The sequence below is a fragment of the Schistocerca piceifrons genome, chromosome 9 (assembly GCF_021461385.2).
Source record: "Schistocerca piceifrons isolate TAMUIC-IGC-003096 chromosome 9, iqSchPice1.1, whole genome shotgun sequence".
Taxonomy (NCBI): Eukaryota; Metazoa; Arthropoda; class Insecta; order Orthoptera; family Acrididae; genus Schistocerca; species Schistocerca piceifrons.
This window is the reverse complement of record NC_060146.1, coordinates 135,453,633-135,476,188: the sequence shown is the minus strand read 5'-3', so window position 1 is coordinate 135,476,188 and position 22,556 is coordinate 135,453,633. Positions and strand designations below refer to the sequence as shown.

The following is a 22,556-nucleotide window of genomic DNA, read 5'->3' as shown; positions in this document are numbered from 1 at the left end:
TTCGAGGTTTTTCTTTTGTAAATTGCGTTTCGATGTAATTTATTTTAATTATCAAAATTATTGTGGAGTTACACTCTTTGTGTAAACCAAGTTGACTACGTGAAGCATGTGGTGTACTCATCAAAGTAGCCCTCAGCTATTCTTTTCGGGAAGATTTCACAGAGAGTTAGTATGAATTTAGTATACCAGTGTGTGGTAATTTCATGACGGACAGGATTGCGCTACAAACGTAACTTCTTCGGACGAAAATTGAATCGGTTGGTTGTGGTTAATTTCCTCTTGCACATGTTTCAACGTTCTTCGTGTGTTATTTTATGAATGCAGTGTTGTATGCAAGCTCCCAATCTTGGCTCCATATTTGATGTGTTCCGTAAGATTACAAACTCACATTTTCACAATCCTAAATAAGGCACCAGTTTAGTTATGAATCAAGTTTAATATGCTGAAAGTTTAACAGAACAATGATAAATGTTAAAATAAATGTCCAAATATAAACTGATTTATTTAAATATTCTTTATATATACATATCACCGGTTGTCGTAAGATGACTATTAAAAGATTATAATTAATGTTAGTCTGGTTGGGAATTTGGTAAGCTAGACTGGATACCTGGTGAAACACTTCCTCAGTAATGCAAGGTTGACTTCCCCAGATAGCTCACAGCTTTTAACCCGCTTTTATTGTCTTGAATATCAGCACCACTTTCAGAACAACTTAATGCATCAACATTACACAGTACTGATGCATTACAACAGCGGCTCGATGTGGCGACCACCAAGATTGTTACAGACGTTGTACCTACGAAGCATTGGTACACACTCTCCATCCCACCTGATACCTCTTCAGTTTCTGGTGCAGCGGCCAGAATCCGTGCCAGCACATCTTCCTCTGTCGCTACAATTAGGTAGACGTTAGATGAGGTGAGGAGACCGTCTGATTTAGTACACGTCATCCTGTCTACCCTATTGCATACCAGGAGAAGCAACTCTGAGACTTTTCCCTCTCCCTCAGCAGACGTGTACGCGTTACACATCTCAACTGAAGCCGTCGTTAAACGAAAGGGGTGCGTCTCCGGACATGGGTTTCTATTCAGAATCTTACGTATTCACTCTCTTCTACTAGTCCAAGAAGTTTGTCACGGGAATTTCCGAACACCCTGTATAAGTCTCCACACATTTCGTTCGCGAAAACTGTTGCAACTGACAGAGGAATAACGCGTGCGACTTCAGAATTTTACTGTCCATACAACCTCTTCCATGGCAGCAGATTTAGCAGAAAGCGCTTCTTGATAAATGGATTTTAAAAGGTTTGTGACGATAGATCGCTGGACTGCCTCTTTTTGTGCAGACTGTAACACCACAGTAAGATATTATGTAATATTTCTTTCTTTCTTCTTCTGATTAATTATGCTTTGCATAAAGCGTATTTTCTTTAATATGTGCTCTTTGATATGTTGTACTATGTTTTCTTTTTACTGACTAATTCCTTTGGTTGTATTTAGAAATGGACGATTTTTGGTTAAATGATTTTGTATTGTGCTTTTTTTATTCCAGTCTATGATCACAAATGAATTCTTTAGACGATGACCGGTTTCAGTCTGTAATGACCATCCTCAGATTTATTTTACACCATATCCTAAAGTGATACGGCCATAATGGCATCGTCAAAACATATAAATATAATCAGCATAGCATCGTCACATAGATTTAAAATATGGTGCAGAATAAGCTACATCGTCCACATAGTGATTATTGCCAACTAGCTACTCAGACTGAAACCGGTCATCGTCTAAAGAATTCATTTGTGATCATAGACGGGAATAAAAAAAGCATTTTACAGTATTGGATCACTGTTTGTACACGCGATTCTGTCGCAGTTGCTGATTTTGTATTGTTTTGTTAATATGGGTAACTGCAATGTTTGCTTAAAAATGTTTACTTGCTACTTTCTAACCGCTGATCCACACTTAGGGCTCTTGGTTCATGTTATGGTAAAATGATGGAGTGGTTCCCCTCTACAACGGAAGCCATTTAGCGCGCGCAAATTGCGGTTGGTGCGACTGAAAAGGTGTGCATGAGTGTCAGTCGGAGGCTAGCTACCGTACAGTTGGCAGCTAGTGATTGGAAAGTGCATTGTGCAGGTGCCGAGAGAGGCTTCTAATGCTTGGATTTATTACGCCAAAGACTCGGGTGGATAAATGGATTTAATACAGTGCTCTGTGGCCTGAATTTATTATGAAATCTGATGATCGTCGCCATAAAAAAAATAACAGAGCATATCAATTACAACTCCAACTCCATCTTCCATCATATACTCGCCACCAGTATTGCGCAATCACTGTGACAAAGAGGAGCAATGATATATTTGTAAAGTGATGGATCAGCACACTTAGTATGTGCAAATACAAGGTAACTCATACTAAAATTTATGTACCTACCCTGATTTTTTCCCTATCAGAAAACCTATCAGGATCCTCTCCTTTTGAACTATGATTTCCGGGTGTCCAGATTGCGAGAAATGATTATAAAAAAAAAGGAAAGACAATTATTTGATTAAATTTTTTCGAAATTGAGTGCAATAGGTTATTTAAAATTATTGTGGACTGAACTTCTTCATTTTAAAGTTTTGTGATCTCTTAAAATTACTTGCTTAAACCCTGGTTTCAAAAGTAAACAACATATATGATAACAAACAGACAACAAACCATTTTGAGGTCAGTTTAAAGTAAATATCCTTAATGACTGGTTTGAAAAGCAATACCTAGTGAATATATTGACTGTAGAATCTGTTAAAAAATGCACACAAGGTGAGTCAATTTACAAAGAACTGTTTTCCTAAGTTGGCATTCTTTATATTGTTCAAGAAAGTGTGTTTAGTTTGCTTTACCATAGTAGTCAAGATTAGGGGGCCTCCCATTGAAAGTTGCTCAAAATGCACAAAGTACTTGATTATAGAAAGTTCCAACTACTCTTGAAATTTACGTTGAGTTTTGTGCACATTGTATGCTGAAAGGTGTAATATCAGTTTATGAGCACCCACTTACTATTTTATCCTCACTGACAGTTAAGTTACAGTGAATGTCATTATCCATGAAAACAGTTACTTCTTTGCTTTTAAAGAATAGTATGGATTTTACTGCATGTGAATTTTATTTAAATCTGTATTGTGTAGAAAATATCTGATGAAATAAGACTAGGCCCATGCCCAAATTCCAATTCAGCAGTGACTTGCTTTTGTAGTGTTGATGAAGTTGTTCAGTTCTGGCAAAGTATTTAATATTGATGAGTGTGACAGCGTCTTTTGTGATTGTGAGAACGTGAACATCTTTCTGCTACTGCTTTTATCCATAACAACTTTTTTTTTCTTGTGACTGGATTCGTTGCACTTTCGTGGGAAAGAAGTATAGGCTGAGTTTTTCCACTAAAACTCTTTACTTTTTCAAAAAAAAAAAGAAATTTTGCTCATTTCTGTGCCTAATTAGGCTGGCGACCGTATTCTATTTCTTTTGTGCAAGTTTAGTTATTTGCAACAGTTTCTAAATAGGATCAGTTACCTTCAGTGCGTTTACGTAACTTCAATTTCATGTCCGATAAGCAAAACCCTTTAGGCATTTCACGGTCAATTCTGCAAAAATCCTCACAGAGGGTAACATTATATTGCATCCTAATACCATAATTGATTATAAATATAGTACCAGTACACAAACGGTGCAGTGTCTTATACGTGGCTTTTCCTGTGACAGGCCTAGTAGTTGTGTTCGGGCATAGTGTGTAGAAAACCAAATTTGCTAATTCATAACGAACACGCTTAGGCACTATAAGACAGCTACTACACCTGTGAACGTCGTTCATACCACGAAGAGAAAACGAAGGGTAAGCAGCGCTCATACCACCATTCTGACAAACTGAAGACAGCTGTAGGCAACCGAAAAATACAACACCGCAATCCCAATAAGGGGAGGCTCTGACATGTGGGTCGCCGATTTTGATTTTTGCAAGGAAGTTCTATACTGAAAATAAAGAGATGTGTTTCGGCTAGATTTTGGAAAAAAAAATCTATATCAAAGTCGATGATGGAAAATCGTGTTTTCAACGCTGTGCAGCGAAAGGTCGAAGTAATATAATGTGGAGTCCAAAACGAATAATATAAGAGTTATTAATGTTTTCGTGTTCCCATGCTGTCACTTGGGTTGGCGTCACTGTAAGAGTCTAGCAGAGTGGAGTCGGCGGTCGATCGGTCAAAGCATTAGATTAGCAAACCGCTGGCCAGTGTTCGATTCTCTCTCATGACTTTTTTTCATTCTGTAATATTCTGAGAATCAGAATACTTTTCTTTGTCTTTTTTTTTAAATAAAACATCCTGATGTGTGATTAATAATCAAGTAACAATATAGAAAACAAGTATTTATAATGCGTTGACAGCTATTTTCATCGTGATAGATAGTACAAAAGCACACCTACACGATATTATTTCGTAATCCTAACTGATTCTCGCAATCAGTGGGGTGAAACGTATCATAGAAACAGGCAAAACATAAATATTTCTCGCACCATGCGGATCACACGAGTAAAATCTCGTTGCATTGACATGTTTTTCTGTACACTGTTCGTGGAAAAACAGAGCTAAAAACAGAGTTGTCAGATATCACTTTGGATGGGTAACAAGCCTATAAAACAATATCTAGAAAGATAGGCGCGGATATCTGGTCATGAACCAAAACATGAATTCTCACAGCATCCGCGCTGTCTTGCAGTTCTCTGCCCTGCTGTGATGTGGCATGGTTCTCAAGTGATCCGATGAAATTCTTTACCTCTCGGAAAAAGTAAACGTCACACGGTTGACAAAGACAGGTACATTTCGGAGCTATCACTTTCACGCCGCAGGTCGGTCGAGCAACATCTTCTACAGAAGTCCTATCGTAGTGTGTCATGTATCACAATGACTGTCAGTATGGTATGTATACTACACACATCAATAAATGTTTTTCATCACCCCTGTTCCCAGAACTCATGAAGACAGACGTTGACTGTGGATATCGTGTCACAGGCACAGTGCCATTGACTGTTCAGAGATGTCACTAAACCTACCCAAAGACGTAAACAATCATGCATGAGCAGCGCCTATTAGACGGAGGGGTTCCAACAGCCGATCAGTTTCAGTCATTCCACTAGCAAGGAGGTACACGGCTCGTTTTGTCTGTAGTTCAACTATGTCTAGACGGTCAATACCGCGATTCGATCGCGTCTGCATTGTTACTTTGTGCCAGAAAGAGCTCCCAACAAGGGAAGTGTCCAGGCGTCTCGGAGTGAACCAAAGCAATGTTGTTCCAACATGGAGGAGATATAGAGAGACAGGAATTGTCGATGACATGCCTAGCTAAGGCCGCCCAAGGCCTACTACTGCAGTGGATGACCGCTACCTACGGATTATGGCTCGGAATAACCCTGACAGCAACGCCACTATGTTGAATAATGTTTTTCGTGCAGCCACAGGACGTCGTGTTACGACTCAAACTGTGCGCAACAGGCTTCATGATGCGCAATTTCACTCCCGACGTCCATGGCGAGGTCTATCTTTACAACCACAACACCACGGAGCGCGGTACAAATAGGACCAACAACATGCCAAATGGACCGCTCAGAATTGGCATCAAGTTCTATTCACCGATGAGTGTCGCATATGCCTTCTACAAGACAAGCATCGAAGACGTGTTTGGAGGCTACCCGGCCAGGCTGAACGCTCTAGACACACTGCTCAGCGAGTACAACAAGGTGGAGGTCCCCTGCTGTTTTGGGGTGGCATTATGTGGGGCCGACGTACGCCGCTGTTGGTCATGGAAGGCGCCGTAACGGCTGTACGATATGTGAACTCCATCCTCCGACCGATAATGCAACCATGCCGATAGCATATTAGAGAGGCATTTGTCTTCATGGACGACAATTTGCGCCCCCATCGTGCACGTCTTTTGAATGACTTCCTTCAGGATAATGACATCTCTCGACTAGCATGTTCTCCAGACATGAACCCTATCGAACATGCTTGGGATAGATTGAAAAGGGCTATTTATGGACGACGTGAGCCTCCAACCACTCCGAGGAATGTACGCCGAATCGCTATCGACGAGTGGGACAGTGCCTTGAAAAACTTGTGGATAGTGTGCCACGACGAATACAGGCATGCATCAATGCAACAGGACGTGCTACTGGGTATACAGGTACAGGTGTGTACAGTAGTCTGGACCACCACCTCTGAAAGTCTCGCTGTATGGTGGTACAACATGCAATGTGTGATTTTCATTAACTAATGAAATGATGTTTATGTTGATGCCTATTCCAATTTTCTGTACAGATACCGGAACTCTCGGAACCGAGGTGATGCAAAACATCACACCTTCCGATGTTTTACTGAGAAAAGGAAAGAAAGGTATTCCCATTATCAGAATATTATCAGATATACCGACAAATATATCGAATGAAAAAAAGCCACTTCCAAGACACGGATCAGTAGTGTGACAGTCGCGACTGCTCGACCACCGACCGCGCTCTGCTAGATTTCTTCAATGAGGGATATCCGAATTACAGCATAAAAACCCAAATCGTTGACAGCTAACATTATTTCCTTTGGGCCCCGTATTATATTAATTAAAATATTTGTTTTTAGACGATCTTTCGCTATATAGCATTAAAAATACGATTTTCCGTCATTAACTTAGACCTCGATTTTTTTTCAAAACTAGGGAGTGTCTAGAAGGAAGCCAACAAACGTGTCTGTTTATTTTCAATATACAGGGCGAAGAAAAATACGAGCACTCGGACTTCGAAACGTGATTCCACATATACCAGCAGTATAAAAATTTCTATTATATAATTAGGTCCTGCGCGTATTTCGGACAGTAAATGGACGTTAAAGATTGGCAATGTGGCAATGTAATCAGATGTCCGGTAACTACCTCTGTCAGCAGAAACAACAGCGCTGTGCAGTTGGTGCAGTAGATGGCGTTTTGTGTTAGCATGCAGGAAGACTAGGGTTCGATTCTGAATCGAGGCTTATTTGTTTCTATTTGTAAAAAGTAGTCTGCGTGGTACGGTATCTGGCGTCTTAATCTTCATACAACGATTACAGTGGGTCTTCTGCAAAATATTTGCAGTTATGTACTACGACACAGAAATGGAAGCACAGTCGTTTTCATTGGTCAGCTTTTAAAGAAACATATCCCTGAGAAGGAATATTTGTTGCAGTTGTTAGATCTGTTACTGCTGCTACAGTGGCATGTTATCAAGATTTAAGTGAGTTTGGAGGTTTTATAGTCGGTGCATGAGCGATGGAACACAGCCTCTTCGAGGGAGCGATGAAGTGGGTATTTTCCCGTAAGACCACTTCACGAGTGTACCGTGAATATCAGGAATCCGGTAAAACATCAAATTTCCGCCATCGCTGCGGCCGGAAAAAGATCCTACAAGAACCAGACCAATGACGACTAAAGAGAATCGTTCAGCATGACAGAAGTCCACGCCTTTCCACAAATTGCTCCAGATTTCAATGCTCTTCAATGCTGCCTCATTAACAAGTGTCATCGTGCGAAACATTCAAGGAAACATTATCGATATGGGCTTTTGAAGCCGAAGGCCCGCTCGTGTACCCTTGATGACTGCACGACACGAATCTTTACGCCTCTCCTGAACCCATCAACACCGACATTGGACTGTTGATGACTGGTAACATGTTGCCTGGTTGGTCGAGTCTCGTTTCAAATTGTATCGAGCGGATAAACGTGTACAGGTGTGGAGACAATCTCATGAATCCGTGGACCCTGCATGTCAGCAGGCGATTGTTCAAGCTGGTGGAGACTCTGTAATGGTGTGGGGCGTGTGCAGTTGTGGTGATATGGGAGCCCTGATAGTCTAGATACGATTCTAACAGGTGACATTACGTAAGCATTCTGTCTGATCACCTGCATCCATTCATGTCCATTGTGCTAGACGGACTTGGGCATTTGCAGCAGGATAATGCGATGCCCCACACATCAAGAATTGCTACAGAGTGGCTCCAGAAACACGCTGCTGAGTTTCAACACTTCAGCTAGTCACCGAACTCCCCAGACATGAATGTTATTGAGCATATTTGAGATGTCTTGCAGCGTGGTATTCAGAAGATATCTCCATCCCCTCGTACTCTTACGGATTTATGGACAGTCATGCATATTTCAGATTGTCAATTCCCTCCAGCACTACTTCAGAGATTAGTCGAGTCCATGGCACGTCGTGTTGCGGTACTTCTGCGTAGTTGCCGGGGCCCTACACGACATGAGGCAGGTGTGCTAGTTTCTTTGGCTGTTCAGTGAATATCTCATATTCATAAACATACATACAGAAACTGAATAACACATAACTCCATTTCTTATAGAGATACGGTGAGACGAGTGATAATTAAGATATTCTTACAATGTACTGGTGATTGTGAGGGAACCTGCGTAAGCCACATAACCTTCATAGTTTAAAGTTTTGGCAGCATCTCAACAAGCAAGAAATGAAACTAATAATAAACTACTTTCACTGGAACATGATGTCTACTTCCGCCGCCCCTCTGTAAATTAAAAAGCCACAGTTGAACCTATTTACGATTAAAAAATAAAATGTCGATATAATAGTGTAACGTTGTTACTGCATAACATCCCTATTTGAAGGCATTCGTACTGAGTTCTTAACTCATTACATTTAATATTTACAAACTACCACACGTGAAATATTATATTTCAATTTTTCTGTCATATATAAATATCTCTGTACTCATTAATTACTGTTCGGTACACTTCTTACATGCAGTATCAAATATTCTATAAGAAACATTGTAGAAAGTTTAGTGAATAGTTTAATCGCCCACAAGGAAAACATTGCCGTGTCCTCAGAGTTGAGGAGAACATGGCAGACGATTCAGCCTATTATATAGGAGCTATACGGCGGGGCAGTCGGCTGTGGTGAGCTTAAGGTGGCTGTTACTTGTGTAGAAACGCAGCCCGGCTTGCAGTTGCTAGAGGCACGTGGGTCTCGAAGGGCCCTATGAGCTGATCACGAGGCTGTGTGCTATTTCGAAATTTGTGGAGCCTGCGATGAATAGTGACAATGTGGCAGACTATTAAGGGAGATTCGTCAATTAATCTTACTTTGGTTCCCCATCATCACCGTGTTCATTTTAGCTGATGTAGAGCTAAACTAGTAAAGGTGGTTTTCCCCTATCGAGTCCTCCAGAAAGAGGTGAGCATTTTTTACTGCTTTTACTCTTCCTGCGCTTCAGTTGTATCTGAAAGCCGAGTTAAGTATATTCACATGTCAACGTTTGAGGAGCTGCACTCCCTCATGTTTTAGTTACGCTGGTTGCTTTTGGTAACAAATCTTTTTTTTTTTTTTGTGGTAAGGTCTTGTGGGACCAAACTGCTGAGGTCATAGGTCCCTTAGCTACTTAATCTAAAACTAACCTGCGCTACGCACAACACACACACCCGTGCCCGAGGGAGGACTCGAACCTCCGACGGGAGGGGGAAGCCGCGCGGACCGTGATAAGACGCGCAGCTAATCCGTGCGACAACAAATCTATGTTTCAGGTATTTCCACCCAAATGTTCCTCATTGTTAACACATTGTAAAGGCCACCTTGGTGACGCATGCTTTGTTAAAAGCCAAGCAAGCAGTTATTTGACAGCGGGGCTTGTACCTATGAGTTACTATTTGGAACCAGGCTCCTATGCAATTTGGGTTTTAATTAGTCCTGCTTTAAGCTAGCCATTGTTTTAATTTGTCATGCTGCAAGCTAGTCAATGGCAATTATTACTTAGTGTTAGTTACGGAAAGTCGCTTTTTAATTCTAAACTGTCACCACTGTTTCTGACGAAATGCGCCAGCTTCTAAAGATAGATACAGTTGAAACAACTGTGTGCCGGAGATTTACGTTATTTGCTTTGTATGTATTCAAGTTTTACAATTTGAAGAGTTCAATAGCTGAAGTTATGTAATTATTGTTGCGCCTTTTAAAATCTGCAGTGAACTTTGCTATAACGTCTTTTACAAGCTTTAATAATTTGTATAGTAATTGCGAGTTCATTCTTCTGGAATTGGATTACATCAGAATTAAACGAGGTTATAACTCAGGCTTCAACTTGCAGAGTTGTTACCTAAGGTCCATGGAACTTATTTCAGTTTCGAAACCTTCTTTTTCTGAGTTACAGTCCGTGTGTACAGCTTGTAAATTGAGCTTGATTTCATGTGCATTGCCGTCAAACTCTTAAGCTGTTATTCTTATAGCATAGTGTCATTAGAAACTGTAATATGAAGTAAGGGTATGTGACGTGTAACTGTGCAGGAAAACGAAGTTTTGAGCATTAATATTAAAATCCTATATTTCTGTATTAACTTTTTTTTTGTGTAAAGCAATTTCGCCCCAGTACGTTACCTCTTCCTCCCTGCTCCTACCCACTACACGAGGTACATGAAAACTGTGGTGTACGAGACACCCGTCCAGTCAGTGCCAAGATCCTGTGACACGAATGCGAGGAACAGCCGGATCGTCCGCGATGCACGTGGAATCTTACAAAGGGGTCGCAAGAGACCATGAGGCGCTACACAAAATGTACTGAAATTGGTTCAAAATGGTGCAAATGGCTCTAAGCACTATGGGACTTAACATCTGAGGTCATCAGTCCCATAGACTTCGTAAACTGCTGTTTCCTGACAGTAGTGTATAATGTCCTCTTTACTCCTTGCCTAGCTTGTGTGGTCCCAATTGCCAGCGCCCTCCTCCGCATTCCAGAGACGCTAGCACGCAAACAACGCGTTTTCCAACGTAAATTTATTGGCATAATGTGCTCACGTAGTTCGCATCTACCAACCATCACGCTCTGCAGCTCACGTAGCGCGTTCAATAAGTAATGCAACACATTTTACTTTCTGAGATCAAATTGATTTTATTCCGGATTCCCGTACAACACCCAATTCCTCACTCCTTCGACTGAAAACCCAATTTTTCAGTATAACCTCCGATCAATGCGATGGCCTTACGCCACTTTATTGCGAGAGCCTGTATGCCCGCGTAGCATCACTCCACTGGTCGACATCGGAACCAAAGTCTTGCTGCATCAGTAACCTTCCCATCATACAAGTACTCTTCCCATGGAGCGCATCCTTCATTGGGGGGCCAAAGAGATGAAAGTCGGAGTGTGCGAGTTCTGGGCTGTAGGGTGGGTGAGGAAGAACAGTCCAGTGAATTATTGTGAACTCCTCTCGGATGCTATTATGAAGCCTTGTGTTGGCATGGTGAACGAGAAACTTGTTTGTACTTTTATGGCGACGAAGACGCTGAAGTCATTTCTTCAGTTTTCTGAGGGTAGCACAATACACCTCGGAATTGATTGTTCAAACAGAACAACCCCTTCAGAGATCAAGATGAGTGTTGCCATGACTTTACTGCGCAAAGACTGTCGCTTTTTCTTCGGAGGAGAGGTGGTGCGGCGTGTGAGTTAACGAGCATTGCGCTTTCATTTAAGTATACAGACGAAATAGTCAGCTTGCAGGAATTGTGAAACGAACCCTGTCGTCCAGGACCGCGTCCCATAAAGGGCTCAGATTCACCGCGAGGTGGGGAAACTCAGAGGCGTCTATTGTCTATTGAGGCCTAAGCGCTGTAGTGTACGAGTGAGACAGACGAGAACCTACGTCACAGGGAAACCCAGTAAAAGCCGTTTGTGGCCAAGGTGACGTAGCAACGTTAAATATGGCAGACGTAAGATCGGTCATAAAGGGAAACATATAAAAACTATTTAATTCTGTAGTAGTGCAGGGAATCAAGCCACAGTAATTTTAATCTGCCATCCTCCATGAATTTTCATGGTGATCTCAACAAAACTTGAATACTGATCATATCTATAACAGTTTAGAATTTACAGCTAAAGTGAAATTAACAAGTTTTGTAACAAAGACCTGAATGCTAAAATCTGAACGCTTTGGTCGATCTTAACGATCGACATTTCATACAGAAGGGCATCATTAGAATGACAAATGTTGCAAATATTAACTCTGTAACTTAATTTGTTTAAAATATATAGTAAATTTAAATTATCAGTATTTACAGTTAAGAATCAGATTGTCATTTCCTCCACACAAAACACACTGAACAATGACAGCATGACACCTTATAGAATCATCAGGTTGTAAAGTTTAATGCATAATAGTTACTTTCGTTCTTTATTTATTTATCAGAAAGCACATTGGTGGAAGGCTACTGGCCGTGACATTCAAAGTTAAGAAGGAAATTGTATTGGTTTTATGTAAAAGAATTTAACAATGGCTATTATTGTTACTTTATTTAGAACGTGAAAGTGGTCAAGCTTTGATTGTTTAAATATGGTAAAATGTAAAATACTGTAGAAAAAGCTTTAGCCAATCAGATGGACGGCTTCAGGCAAGGGAACTGCCCTATATAACGGCACTTTGCGGGCAGGCGTGTCAATTAGCATCATATTAATTAAAATCGGGGATAAATAGGCTTTATTTTGGAAGAATTAAAAAGGGGAAAGTAATACGAAACTTTAATAACTGCACAGTATTACTAAGAAGAAATATGATGAAAAGTAATAAAAAGCAAAGTAGCACATACCAAGCGGGACAGATAGATATAGGGGTGCGTTTGTTTTTTTAATACATATAAAAGAACATGTAACACATTATTGAGCTCTCTACCTTCAGTTATCGCGATCGGGCTAGTCGATGAAAAAGTGGTACGAGACTGCGAAATTCATTAAGGAGATTATTTAAAGACTCTTCAAGCACGATTAATTTACATTACGTGTGACGAAGTGATCAGGGACGTTTATTGTCGGGTGAAGTGAAAATGATTCCGACAACATAATTCGAACTTTGTGTTAGCTGGGAAAAATACTGTTGGGAAACTATTATGGTTGTGGAACCCACGAAAGTTGTACGCAACGGCAAGCTACAGTTTACGTAATTCTGCATTTTATAAAATTGTGAAACGCGTGTGCGTGGAACATTAAGAGAATCTTATCCTTGGACGGTTGCGGGGGTAACTGATACAAACAACGCGCCAGCATAAAAATAGTTCTGTTATTAACTACCAGATATTAATTAACGGAGACCAAAAATACTAAAAACAGCGCATACATCGTTAAATTGAACCCTGCGTGTGAAAGACAATCGCATCGAACATTTCCAGAGCGAAGAATAGACATTTAAGTGCCGAATTGAGAGCCTGGGTCGTGTCGATATTTGGACATTATGTGACACGCGTTATTCAGAACACGATATCGACCATTCTAATACTGAAAAATAGGATCATCACCTCCAATCCCGATTCATATTTCATATTTAGTTAGTGAAAAGAAATGTGTTAATAAACAAACTACATTTCAATTTTATCCACGATTTTGTCTCCATTACGTAGCCTTGACTACATGATAAACAATATCTGTGGAAGTTTTATACAACGTATCGTCATAATATTTAGCCAACCAATATTGTGGGACACCAAAAAATGTAAATGCATGAAATTGTTCTTACAGCGGATGTCTAATGTGTGAGTGCGACGAACTATATTGAGAAACTGAACATCCATTACGTACTTGCATGTTTATCTGCGAAAATGGTCCTTGTAGGTACATCAGTATAGAGTTCGAATAGAATCGCTGGAACATTGCAAACCATTCAGATAAATCGAACATCTAAATATGTATAATGCTGGTATCACCAGGATGTGTTCTTTCTCATCCACGTGGCAGTAATTGAATTAAGAGACAGCCGGGAATAACATTTAAATCAATTGACGACCATTGAGCTAGAGTCACGAATTTTCAAACGTCCACTGCCATGTATGAAGGCGAGTGACACCACGAGTGCTAACGTCGATCGAGGAGTGTCTTCGTGATCGCATTTAAGGACATTGAGCGGTCAGACCTAGTCAGTTGAGCGAGGAGTTTCGCCGCGCGGGAAACACGGCCGGGGACGAGCAGAGGGAGTTCTGGTCAAGACACAAAAGAGGACAGTTCGGCTGGAGACATCAAAAGGTACAGTTAAGATGCAGAAGCGAAAGCGGACGGTCGGTCTTCAGGGAGTTAGGAAGTAAAACGGATAATTTCGCTTTGTGTGGTATCGCGGGACTTAGTCTCTGAGCGGTGAGCAGCCGCGCGCCTGGTGTGAACTCTAACCTTTCGCATAGTTAACGAGGTGGAGTATCGAACTTGTAATTTGCGATGAGATTGTGAATGTCGAACTGTGTCAAATGGATATGCGCACGAGTGTAACAGTAACTCTAAATAGGACCACTTTCGCTGTTAGTTTGCTTTCTGAATAAACATTATCCTAGCAAAATCGCAACTGTGTGACCACGTCATTTACGGATCGTTAATTTAGTTCCCGATATTATTATTACTTTTATTATATGTTATAGTAACTCTGTATTTCGGAAACTTGCCATCAGCTAGACAATTTAACCAAAGGGTCACAAGTATCTAATTTTGGGCATCTAATGCGACACGTGCGGTTCAAACCCTAGACGAGTTTCAGCCAAGACATTTCGATGAAGGGGAACCGCATGTGAGCCCGAACATCTTAGGGGTGTTAGCTCGCAGGCGCCACTGCATTGGTTGCCATTTTGTTTCCCTTTATAAGTGAGAACCTATGTTTCATCACCTGTTACAATGTTCTACAAAAAATTGTCGCTCTGAGCCTCGTAACACGAAAGCAATTCAGCTCTTTATGGTCTTCGGTTAGGCGGCGAAGTAGCCAGTGGGCACAAGCCATTGAGTACCCCAACTGGTGGACGAGGCTGTCAGCACTACCAACAGAGACGTCCAGTTAAGCAGCGAGGAGTTTGATCGTGATCCATCGATCACAATGAGAGTGTCCGCACGTTCCAACATTGCAGGAGTCACAGCTGTGTGCGGCCGACCGGCACGCGAGAGATCGGACTTGCGCGCCCTTGTTGCGATGATGACAGAAGTCTCGCCCACCGACTCGCCGTGCTTTTGTTCACTGCCAGGTCGCCGTAGACATTCTGCAAGCGCCTATGAATATCTGCGATGCTCTGGTTTCCCGCCAAAACAAACTCAATGACAGCTCTCTGCCTGCAACGCAGTTCCGTTACAGACGCCATCTTGAAAGTTACGTGTAGCACTGCCAGCTATCGAAACTTAATGAAACGATAGGGACTAAGGCGGGGATAACCCGTGACCTCTCACAACAAATTCCACACTTTTTTCAACCGAAACTGGCCAAGAAAAATATGTCTTGCTCTACTTATTGAGCGCCTCGCGTACCTTCTGATACGCTCTGAATGCATGCAAGTAAACGAATAACCTTGCACCATTGGATGGTTGTTATGAAAACAAAGGTTTTGCAGTCCTGCGGATAAGTTAACAATCCGTCCCCAGAAGCTGTGTAGAGGATATAGACTTGGGAAATCTGATAAATCTTGTAACGTTACGCATATGTAAGCGATGTAATCGGCTGAGGCCTGGCGGGCCCAGGGCATAGGTCGTAAGGCGTAGCGCCCAGGGCATAGGGCGCTCTGCGGCCGCGCTGGCTGGATGGCGGTTTCTGCGCACCCACGTGCAGAGACCACGAGAGCGTCGCCGGAAACGCGTAGATTCCAGTGCTGGAAATTTGGACGGCCGATGCTCGCACTGCCTTCGTGCAGGAAATGGTGGAGTGTCAGACTATCTTACGGATAGATGGAGAACAGCTCTTCGAGACTCTATCAGAATTCAAAATCAAATATTAATGCAAAACTGAAAACATTAGTGATCCCAGAAAAATGAGACGCATCCAGTGACACTACAATTTCTCAATATCTTTCAAAGCTACACAAGCTAATATCTCACAGTGAACAAACATTTATAAATGGTTCAAATGGCTCTGACCACTATGGGACTCAACTTCTGAGGTCATCAGTCCCCTAGAACTTAGAACTACTTAAACCTAACTACCCTAAAGACATCACACACATCCATGCCCGAGGCAGGATTCGAACCTGCGACCGTGGCGGTCGCGTGGCTCCAGACTGTAGCGCCTAGACCCGCTCGGCCACCCAGGCCGGTCAAACATTTATAAAATCAACCTCTGAATTAACAGCTTTTAATCGCTTGATGCGGTTTCAAGATACGATATCTCAGATGATAGCATTGCACTATAGCTGTCATCCTTGAAAGTTACGTGTCTCTAAGTTATTTACTGATTTACGACGTCCTTTATATCTTTTTCATTATGCAAATGATTGTCAGAACACCGTATTCGCCGGCCGGTGTGGCCGAGCAGTTCTAAGCGCTACAGTCTGCAATCGAGCGACCACTACAGTTGCAGGTTCGAATCCTGCCTCGGGCATGGATGTGTGTGATGTGCTTAGGTTAGTTAGGTTTAAGTAGTTCTAAGTTCTAGGGGACTGATGACCTTAGAAGTTAAGTCCCATAGTGCTCAGAGCCATTCGAACCATTTTTTGAACACCGTATTCTTCACATTTACACAGATAATGAATTCTCCATGAATGCCTCATATTTTGTGATACATGTTTCTTTTTTAAATTTTTTTTGACGAATAGTTTACTACTTGGCAGGTAACTTTATTTAAATGTTGATCGCAGGTCCTATTAAAAAACTTTGCTAATTTAAAGAGGTCAATCGCATGTGTCAGCGGACAGCAACTTTGTAAAAGAATGCCAAAAGACACTTCTCACAAACAGGCCTAAATAATTGTTTAAACTGCACTATGTGATCAAAAGTATCCGGACAGCCCCAGAAACATACGTTTTTAATATTAGGTGCATTGTGCTGCCATCTATTGCCAGGTACTCCATATCAGTAGTCATTAGACATCGTGAGAGGGCAGAATGGGGCGCCCCGAGGAACTCACGGACCTCGAACGTCGTCAGGTGATTGGGTGTCACTTGTGTCATACGTCTGTACGCGAGATTTCCACACCCCTAAACAACCCTAGGTCTACTATTTCCGATGTGATAGTGAAGTGGAAACGTGAAGGGACACCTACAGCACAAAAGCGTACAGGCCGACCTCGTCAATTCACTGACAGAGACCGCCGACAGTTGAAGAAGGTCGAAATGTGTAATAGCCAGACATCTCTCCAGACCACCACACAGGAATTTCAAACTGCAAGTACTAAGACAGATAGGCGGAAGATGATAAAACTTGGATTTGATGGTCGAGCGGCTGCTCGCAAGCCACACATCACGACGGTAAATGCCAAACGACGCCTCTCTTGGTGTAAGGAGCCCAAACATTGGACGATTAAACAGTGGAAAAAAAATTATGTGGAGTGAAGAATCACGTTATACAATGAAGGGATCCGATGGCAGAGTGTGGGTGAACGTCATCTCCCAGCGTGTGTACTGCTGACAGTAAAATTCGGAGGTGGTGGTGTTATGGTGTGGTCGTGTTTTTCATCGAGGGGCTTGCACCCCTTGTTTTCCATGGCACTATCACAGCACTGGCCTACATTGATGTTTTAAGCACTTTCTTGCTTCCTATTGTTGAACAGCAATTCGGGGATGGCGACTGCATCTTTCAACACTGTCAAGCACCTGTTCATAATACACGGCCTGTGGCGGAGTGGTTACACGACAATAACATCCCCCTAATGTCTGCACAGACTCATGACCTGAATCCTGTAGAACACCTTTAGGATGTTTTGGAACGCCGACTTCTTGCCGGGCCTCACCGACCGACATCGATACCTCTCCTCAGTGCAGCACTATCCGAAGAATTTGCTGCCATTCGCCAAGAAAGCTACCAGCACGTCATTGAACGTATGCCTGCGAGAGTGGAAGCTGTCATCAAGCCTAAAGGTGGGCCAACACCATACTGAAATCCAGCATTACCGATGGAGGGCGCCACGAACTTGTAGGTCTTTTCAGTCGGGTGTTCGCATACTTTTGATCACATAGTGTATATTTAATGACAATTCGTTGTCATTTAATTTGAGCGAACTTGCGTTAGAATGCTGGGTTATTTATTTATGAACGAACTATTACCCAAACAATATATACGAATCAGGAGACCCCGGGTTCAAGTCCCGGTTGAGGCACACATTTTCAACTGTCCCCGTTGACTTCTATCAACGCCAGTATGCAGCAAGGATATTTATTTCATTTCTTTGTAATTCCAAAGAAAATGCTTCATCTGTAGGGCCCGCGAGCGCACAGAACGGCCGCAACACGACGTGCCATGGTCTCGACTAATGTTTGCAGTGGTTCTGGAGGGAACTCACACCATGAGTCCTGCAGGGCTGTCCATAAATCCGTAAGAGTACGAGGCGGTGGGTATCTTTTCTGAACAGCACGTTGCAAGGTATCCCAGATTTGCTCAATTCGTGTCAGGGAAGTTTGGTGGCCAGTGGAAGTGTTTAAAACCAGAAGAGTGTTCCTGGAGCCACTCTGTAGCAGTTCTGGGTGTGTGGGGTGTCGCATTGTCCTGCTGGAATTGCCCAAGTCCGTCGGAATGCACTATGGACATGAATGGATTCAGGTGATCAGACAGGATGCTTACGCATCTGTCACCTGTGAGAGTCGTTTCTAGACGTATCTGGGTTCCCATATCGCTCCAACACACACGCGCCAAACCGTTACAGAGGGTCCAGCAGCTTGAACAGTCCCCAGCCGACATGCAGTGTCCGTGGATTCATGAGGTTGTCACCATGCCCGTACGCGTCCATCCGCTCCATACAATTTGAAAAAAGACTCGTCCGACCAGGGAATATGTTTCCTGTCATCAACAGTCCAATGTCGGTGTTAACAGGCCCAGGGGAGGCGTAAAGCTTTGTGTCGTGCAGTCATCCAGCGTACACGAGTGGGCCTTCACCTCCGAAAACCCGTATCGATGATGTTTGAACGGTTTGAACGGTTCGCATGCTGACACTTGTTGACAGCCCAGCATTGAAATCTGCAGCAATTTGCTGAAGGATTGCACTTCTGCCCCGTTGAACGATGCTCTTCAATCGTCGTTGGTCCCGTTCTCGGCAGGATCTTTTTCCACCGACAATGATGTCCGACACTTGATGTTTTACCGGATTCCTGATATTCATGGTACACTCGTGGTCTTATGGAAAATCCCTACTTCATCGCTCCCTCGGAGATACTGTGTCCCATCGCTCGTGCGCCGACTATACCACCACGTTCAGTCTCACTTAAATCCTGATAACCTCCATTTGTAGCAGCAGTAGCAGATCTAGCAATTGCGCCAGACACTTGTTGCCTTATACAGGCGTTGGCTATTGCATCGCCGTTTTCTGCCTGTTTACATATCTCTGTATTTGAATACGCATGCCTATACCAGATTCTTTGGCGTTTCAGTGTATATTGTAAATGGTCTGAATGTGACACAATGCTTATAACATTTCTTTATTTAACAATTGTTGTAATATTTTGGTCCGGGAAGTGGCCAAGTGAGTCAAATCATGTCTATAGAGCTTGAGAACGATGTATTTTTGGTGGGGATTGGCTTCAGTCAGTGGGAGCTGGATAGAGGCGGAACGTTGCTGGAGTCAAGCGAAGACCGGGACTTCTCGAGTGAAGAATTCAAGGCTTCGATTCTGGACACTTTATGTCGAGTTTTGAAGAATGCAGACCTGCCTGTGAAACAGTGTTTTAGTCGGTCGTGTGGCTGATAGATTCTAGGCGGTGAAAGGCCGCTACCAACTTCTGAAGGTTCGAATGTGCTCCAGAGTTGGACTCTAATTATTTCCACTTGATTTACGGATTTGAGAATAGACAGAGTATGTGTTACTGTTCTTTGTATCGCGTGTGTTAATCTGTGAATCGTTGAACTCAGCTCTTAACAGTTTTTAGCTGGTGAATATTTCGTGTACTGTGATCACGAAATGGATTTAGTTTACGCGACTCTTTGATGAATATTTGGTTTTGGATTTTGCTGCCATTCTGGTAACAGTCTCAACGTGGCTTTACTGCATTCGATAAGGGTACTTACTGTCTGCGTTTTACTGAATATCATATTTCCACTTCCCCTTTATCTGAGATGTCTTTTCCTGAATAAATATTATTCAACATAATTATCTGTCGTCTACATCAATTACAGTCGTTAGAACAGAACCCTTGTTATACAGTTATTCATTTTACTTTTATGTCGTATCTCTGCATTTTATTAACTCGCATTTCTAGCCAATGTATAGACTATTTGGATATTTGTGGTAAGGTCGTAAGGGACCAAACTGCTGAGGTCATCTGTCCCTGGCCGGCCGCGGTGGGCGAGCAGTTCTAGGCGCTTCAGCCCGGAACCGCGCGACTGCTACGGTCGCAGGTTCGAATCCTGCCTCGGGCATGGATGCGTGTGATGTCCTTAGGTTAGTTAGGTTTAAGTTCAAAAATGGCTCTGAGCACTATGGGACTCAACTGCTGAGGTCATTAGTCCCCTAGAACTTAGAACTAGTTAAACCTAACTAACCTAAGGACATCACAAACAGCCATGCCCAAGGCAGGATTCGAACCTGCGACCGTAGCGGTCTTGCGGATCCAGACTGCAGCGCCTTTAACCGCACGGCCACTTCGGCCGGCATAGGTTTAAGTAGTTCTAAGTTCTAGGGGACTGATGACCTCAGATGTTTAGTTATACTACAATGACTACATCGAGCTATTCTATTTAAACAGAGTTGTGCATAGCCCCAGTACCTAAAGTGCGTGTAACCGCAGGTTAAAAAAAAATAGAAAGACGCAACACTTTTGCTCGTATAGACTGCTGTTTAGGAAGAGCAACTACATTAGCAGTAACAGCTAGGTACCCTCGCAGTGTTTTTTGAAACACTATAAAGTTGAAGATGTCGGTGGCGACTCATCGTGAAGTCCAGCTCCTCCTCATCGGAATACGCACACACACACACACACACACACACACACACACACACACACACACACACACATACTCACCTCCATAGTATTCACGCAGTGAAGGCAGAGAGTCGGGGTTGCAGTATGTAGTATTCCCGACACTCCACGAGTCTGCCGCCGTGTCTGAAGCCATGACGGAGTCCGCTCACACGCCGAGGGGTAGCCGACTGCGCTGCATCTCCTCCACACTCCGGCCTGGGAAAGGTAAACAACTTTTACACGCATACACTATTGGCCCTTGAAACAGAAGCACAATGAAAGTTGTATGTAACAAGCGTTAAACTGGCATGGCGAGTACTACATGCTTCGGTATGTAAGTGATTATCACTTCAGAGCAAAATTTGGAAATTTGTGGTAAGGTCGTATGGGACCAAACTGCCGAGGTCATCGGCCCCTGGCCAGCCGCGGTGGCCGAGCAGTTCTAGGTGCTTCAGTCCGGAACCGCGCGACTGCTACTGTCGCAGGTTCGAATCCTGCCTCGGGCATGGATGCGTGTGATGGCCTTAGTTAGATTTAGGGGGAGTAGGACGTCAAACGGGCCGACATGGAGCAGGAGAGGCACCACAGGACATTTTAATTTCCGCTGTCTATTCTTGTACGGAGCTCAAAAACGTAACAAAACACATTTTTTTACATGTGAAATTTCATCATTTTTCACTTACTACTGGTTGCATTTGTTGCTAAAGGTACACTTTTCTTCCTAAGTAAGAGAAATTCTTCGATGACTTTTCCACAGCATACAAACCATAGTTAAAGGTATATGAAACTCTAGAAGTTATTTAATTTATGAAAAAATGAATGAACTGTTACATTTTCAACTTCAGATTTAGAAAAACTCAAGTTTTATAGTTAGTTATCTCAATTTTTTCCACAGTTTTTAATAGATTTGGAAATTTTAGAGTTTCATACACCTGCAACTACTGTTTGTATGCTATGAAAAATTCATTGAAGAATCTCTCTTACTTAGGAAGGAAAGTTTACCTATAGCAACAAATGCAGCCAGTAATAAGTGAAAAAATGATGAAATTTCACATGTAAAAAAAGGTGTTTTCCTACTTTTTGAACTTCCACTGCAATGAGTGTGAGTCCTCAATCCTTCGTGGTCATGGTGACAAAGTTTTATGAACTTATTTGTAAAAGTATAGACAGTAGAAATTAAAATGTCCTGTGGTGACTCCTGCTCCAAGTCGGCCCGTTTGACGTCCTACCCCCTTTAAGTAGTTCTAAGTTCTAGGGGGCTGATGACCTCAGATGTTAGGTCCCGTAGTTCTCAGAACCATTCGAACCGTTTTTCATTGGTCCCTAAGCTTACGCACTAACTTAAACTGACTTACGCTAAGGACAACACACACACACATCCATGCCCGAGGGAGAGCTCGAACCTCGACGGGGGAAGTCGCCCGGACCGTGACAAGTCGCCTGAGACCGTGCTGCTACCCCGCGCGGCTATTTCAGCGCAATCTCACAAAATAAGAGTGGCGCTAGTAACGGGGGTTGGGCAAAAAAGTAGACAACAAACACAACGTATTACCATGCCCAACATTGTGGAGGAAACACGTTGGCGTTCAAAATAGACTCCACTCGTCTCGGAAGGGGTAAATACAGGCCCTCTACAGTTTTCAAGGGGACCTTATACCATTTTTCCTTAAAAA

General features: G+C 42.7%; 1 protein-coding gene across 1 annotated transcript in view; it reads right to left on the bottom strand.

Annotated features, from left to right (window-relative positions):
• LOC124716760 (organic solute transporter alpha-like protein) overlaps positions 1-22,556 on the bottom strand; it is a 166,020-nt gene that overhangs the window by 50,006 nt on the left and 93,458 nt on the right. The window contains exon 2 of the mRNA XM_047243305.1: positions 20,944-21,099. Coding sequence (XP_047099261.1) covers positions 20,944-21,037 — 94 coding nt within the window. The 5' untranslated portion in view covers positions 21,038-21,099. The remainder of the gene's footprint in view (positions 1-20,943; positions 21,100-22,556) is intronic.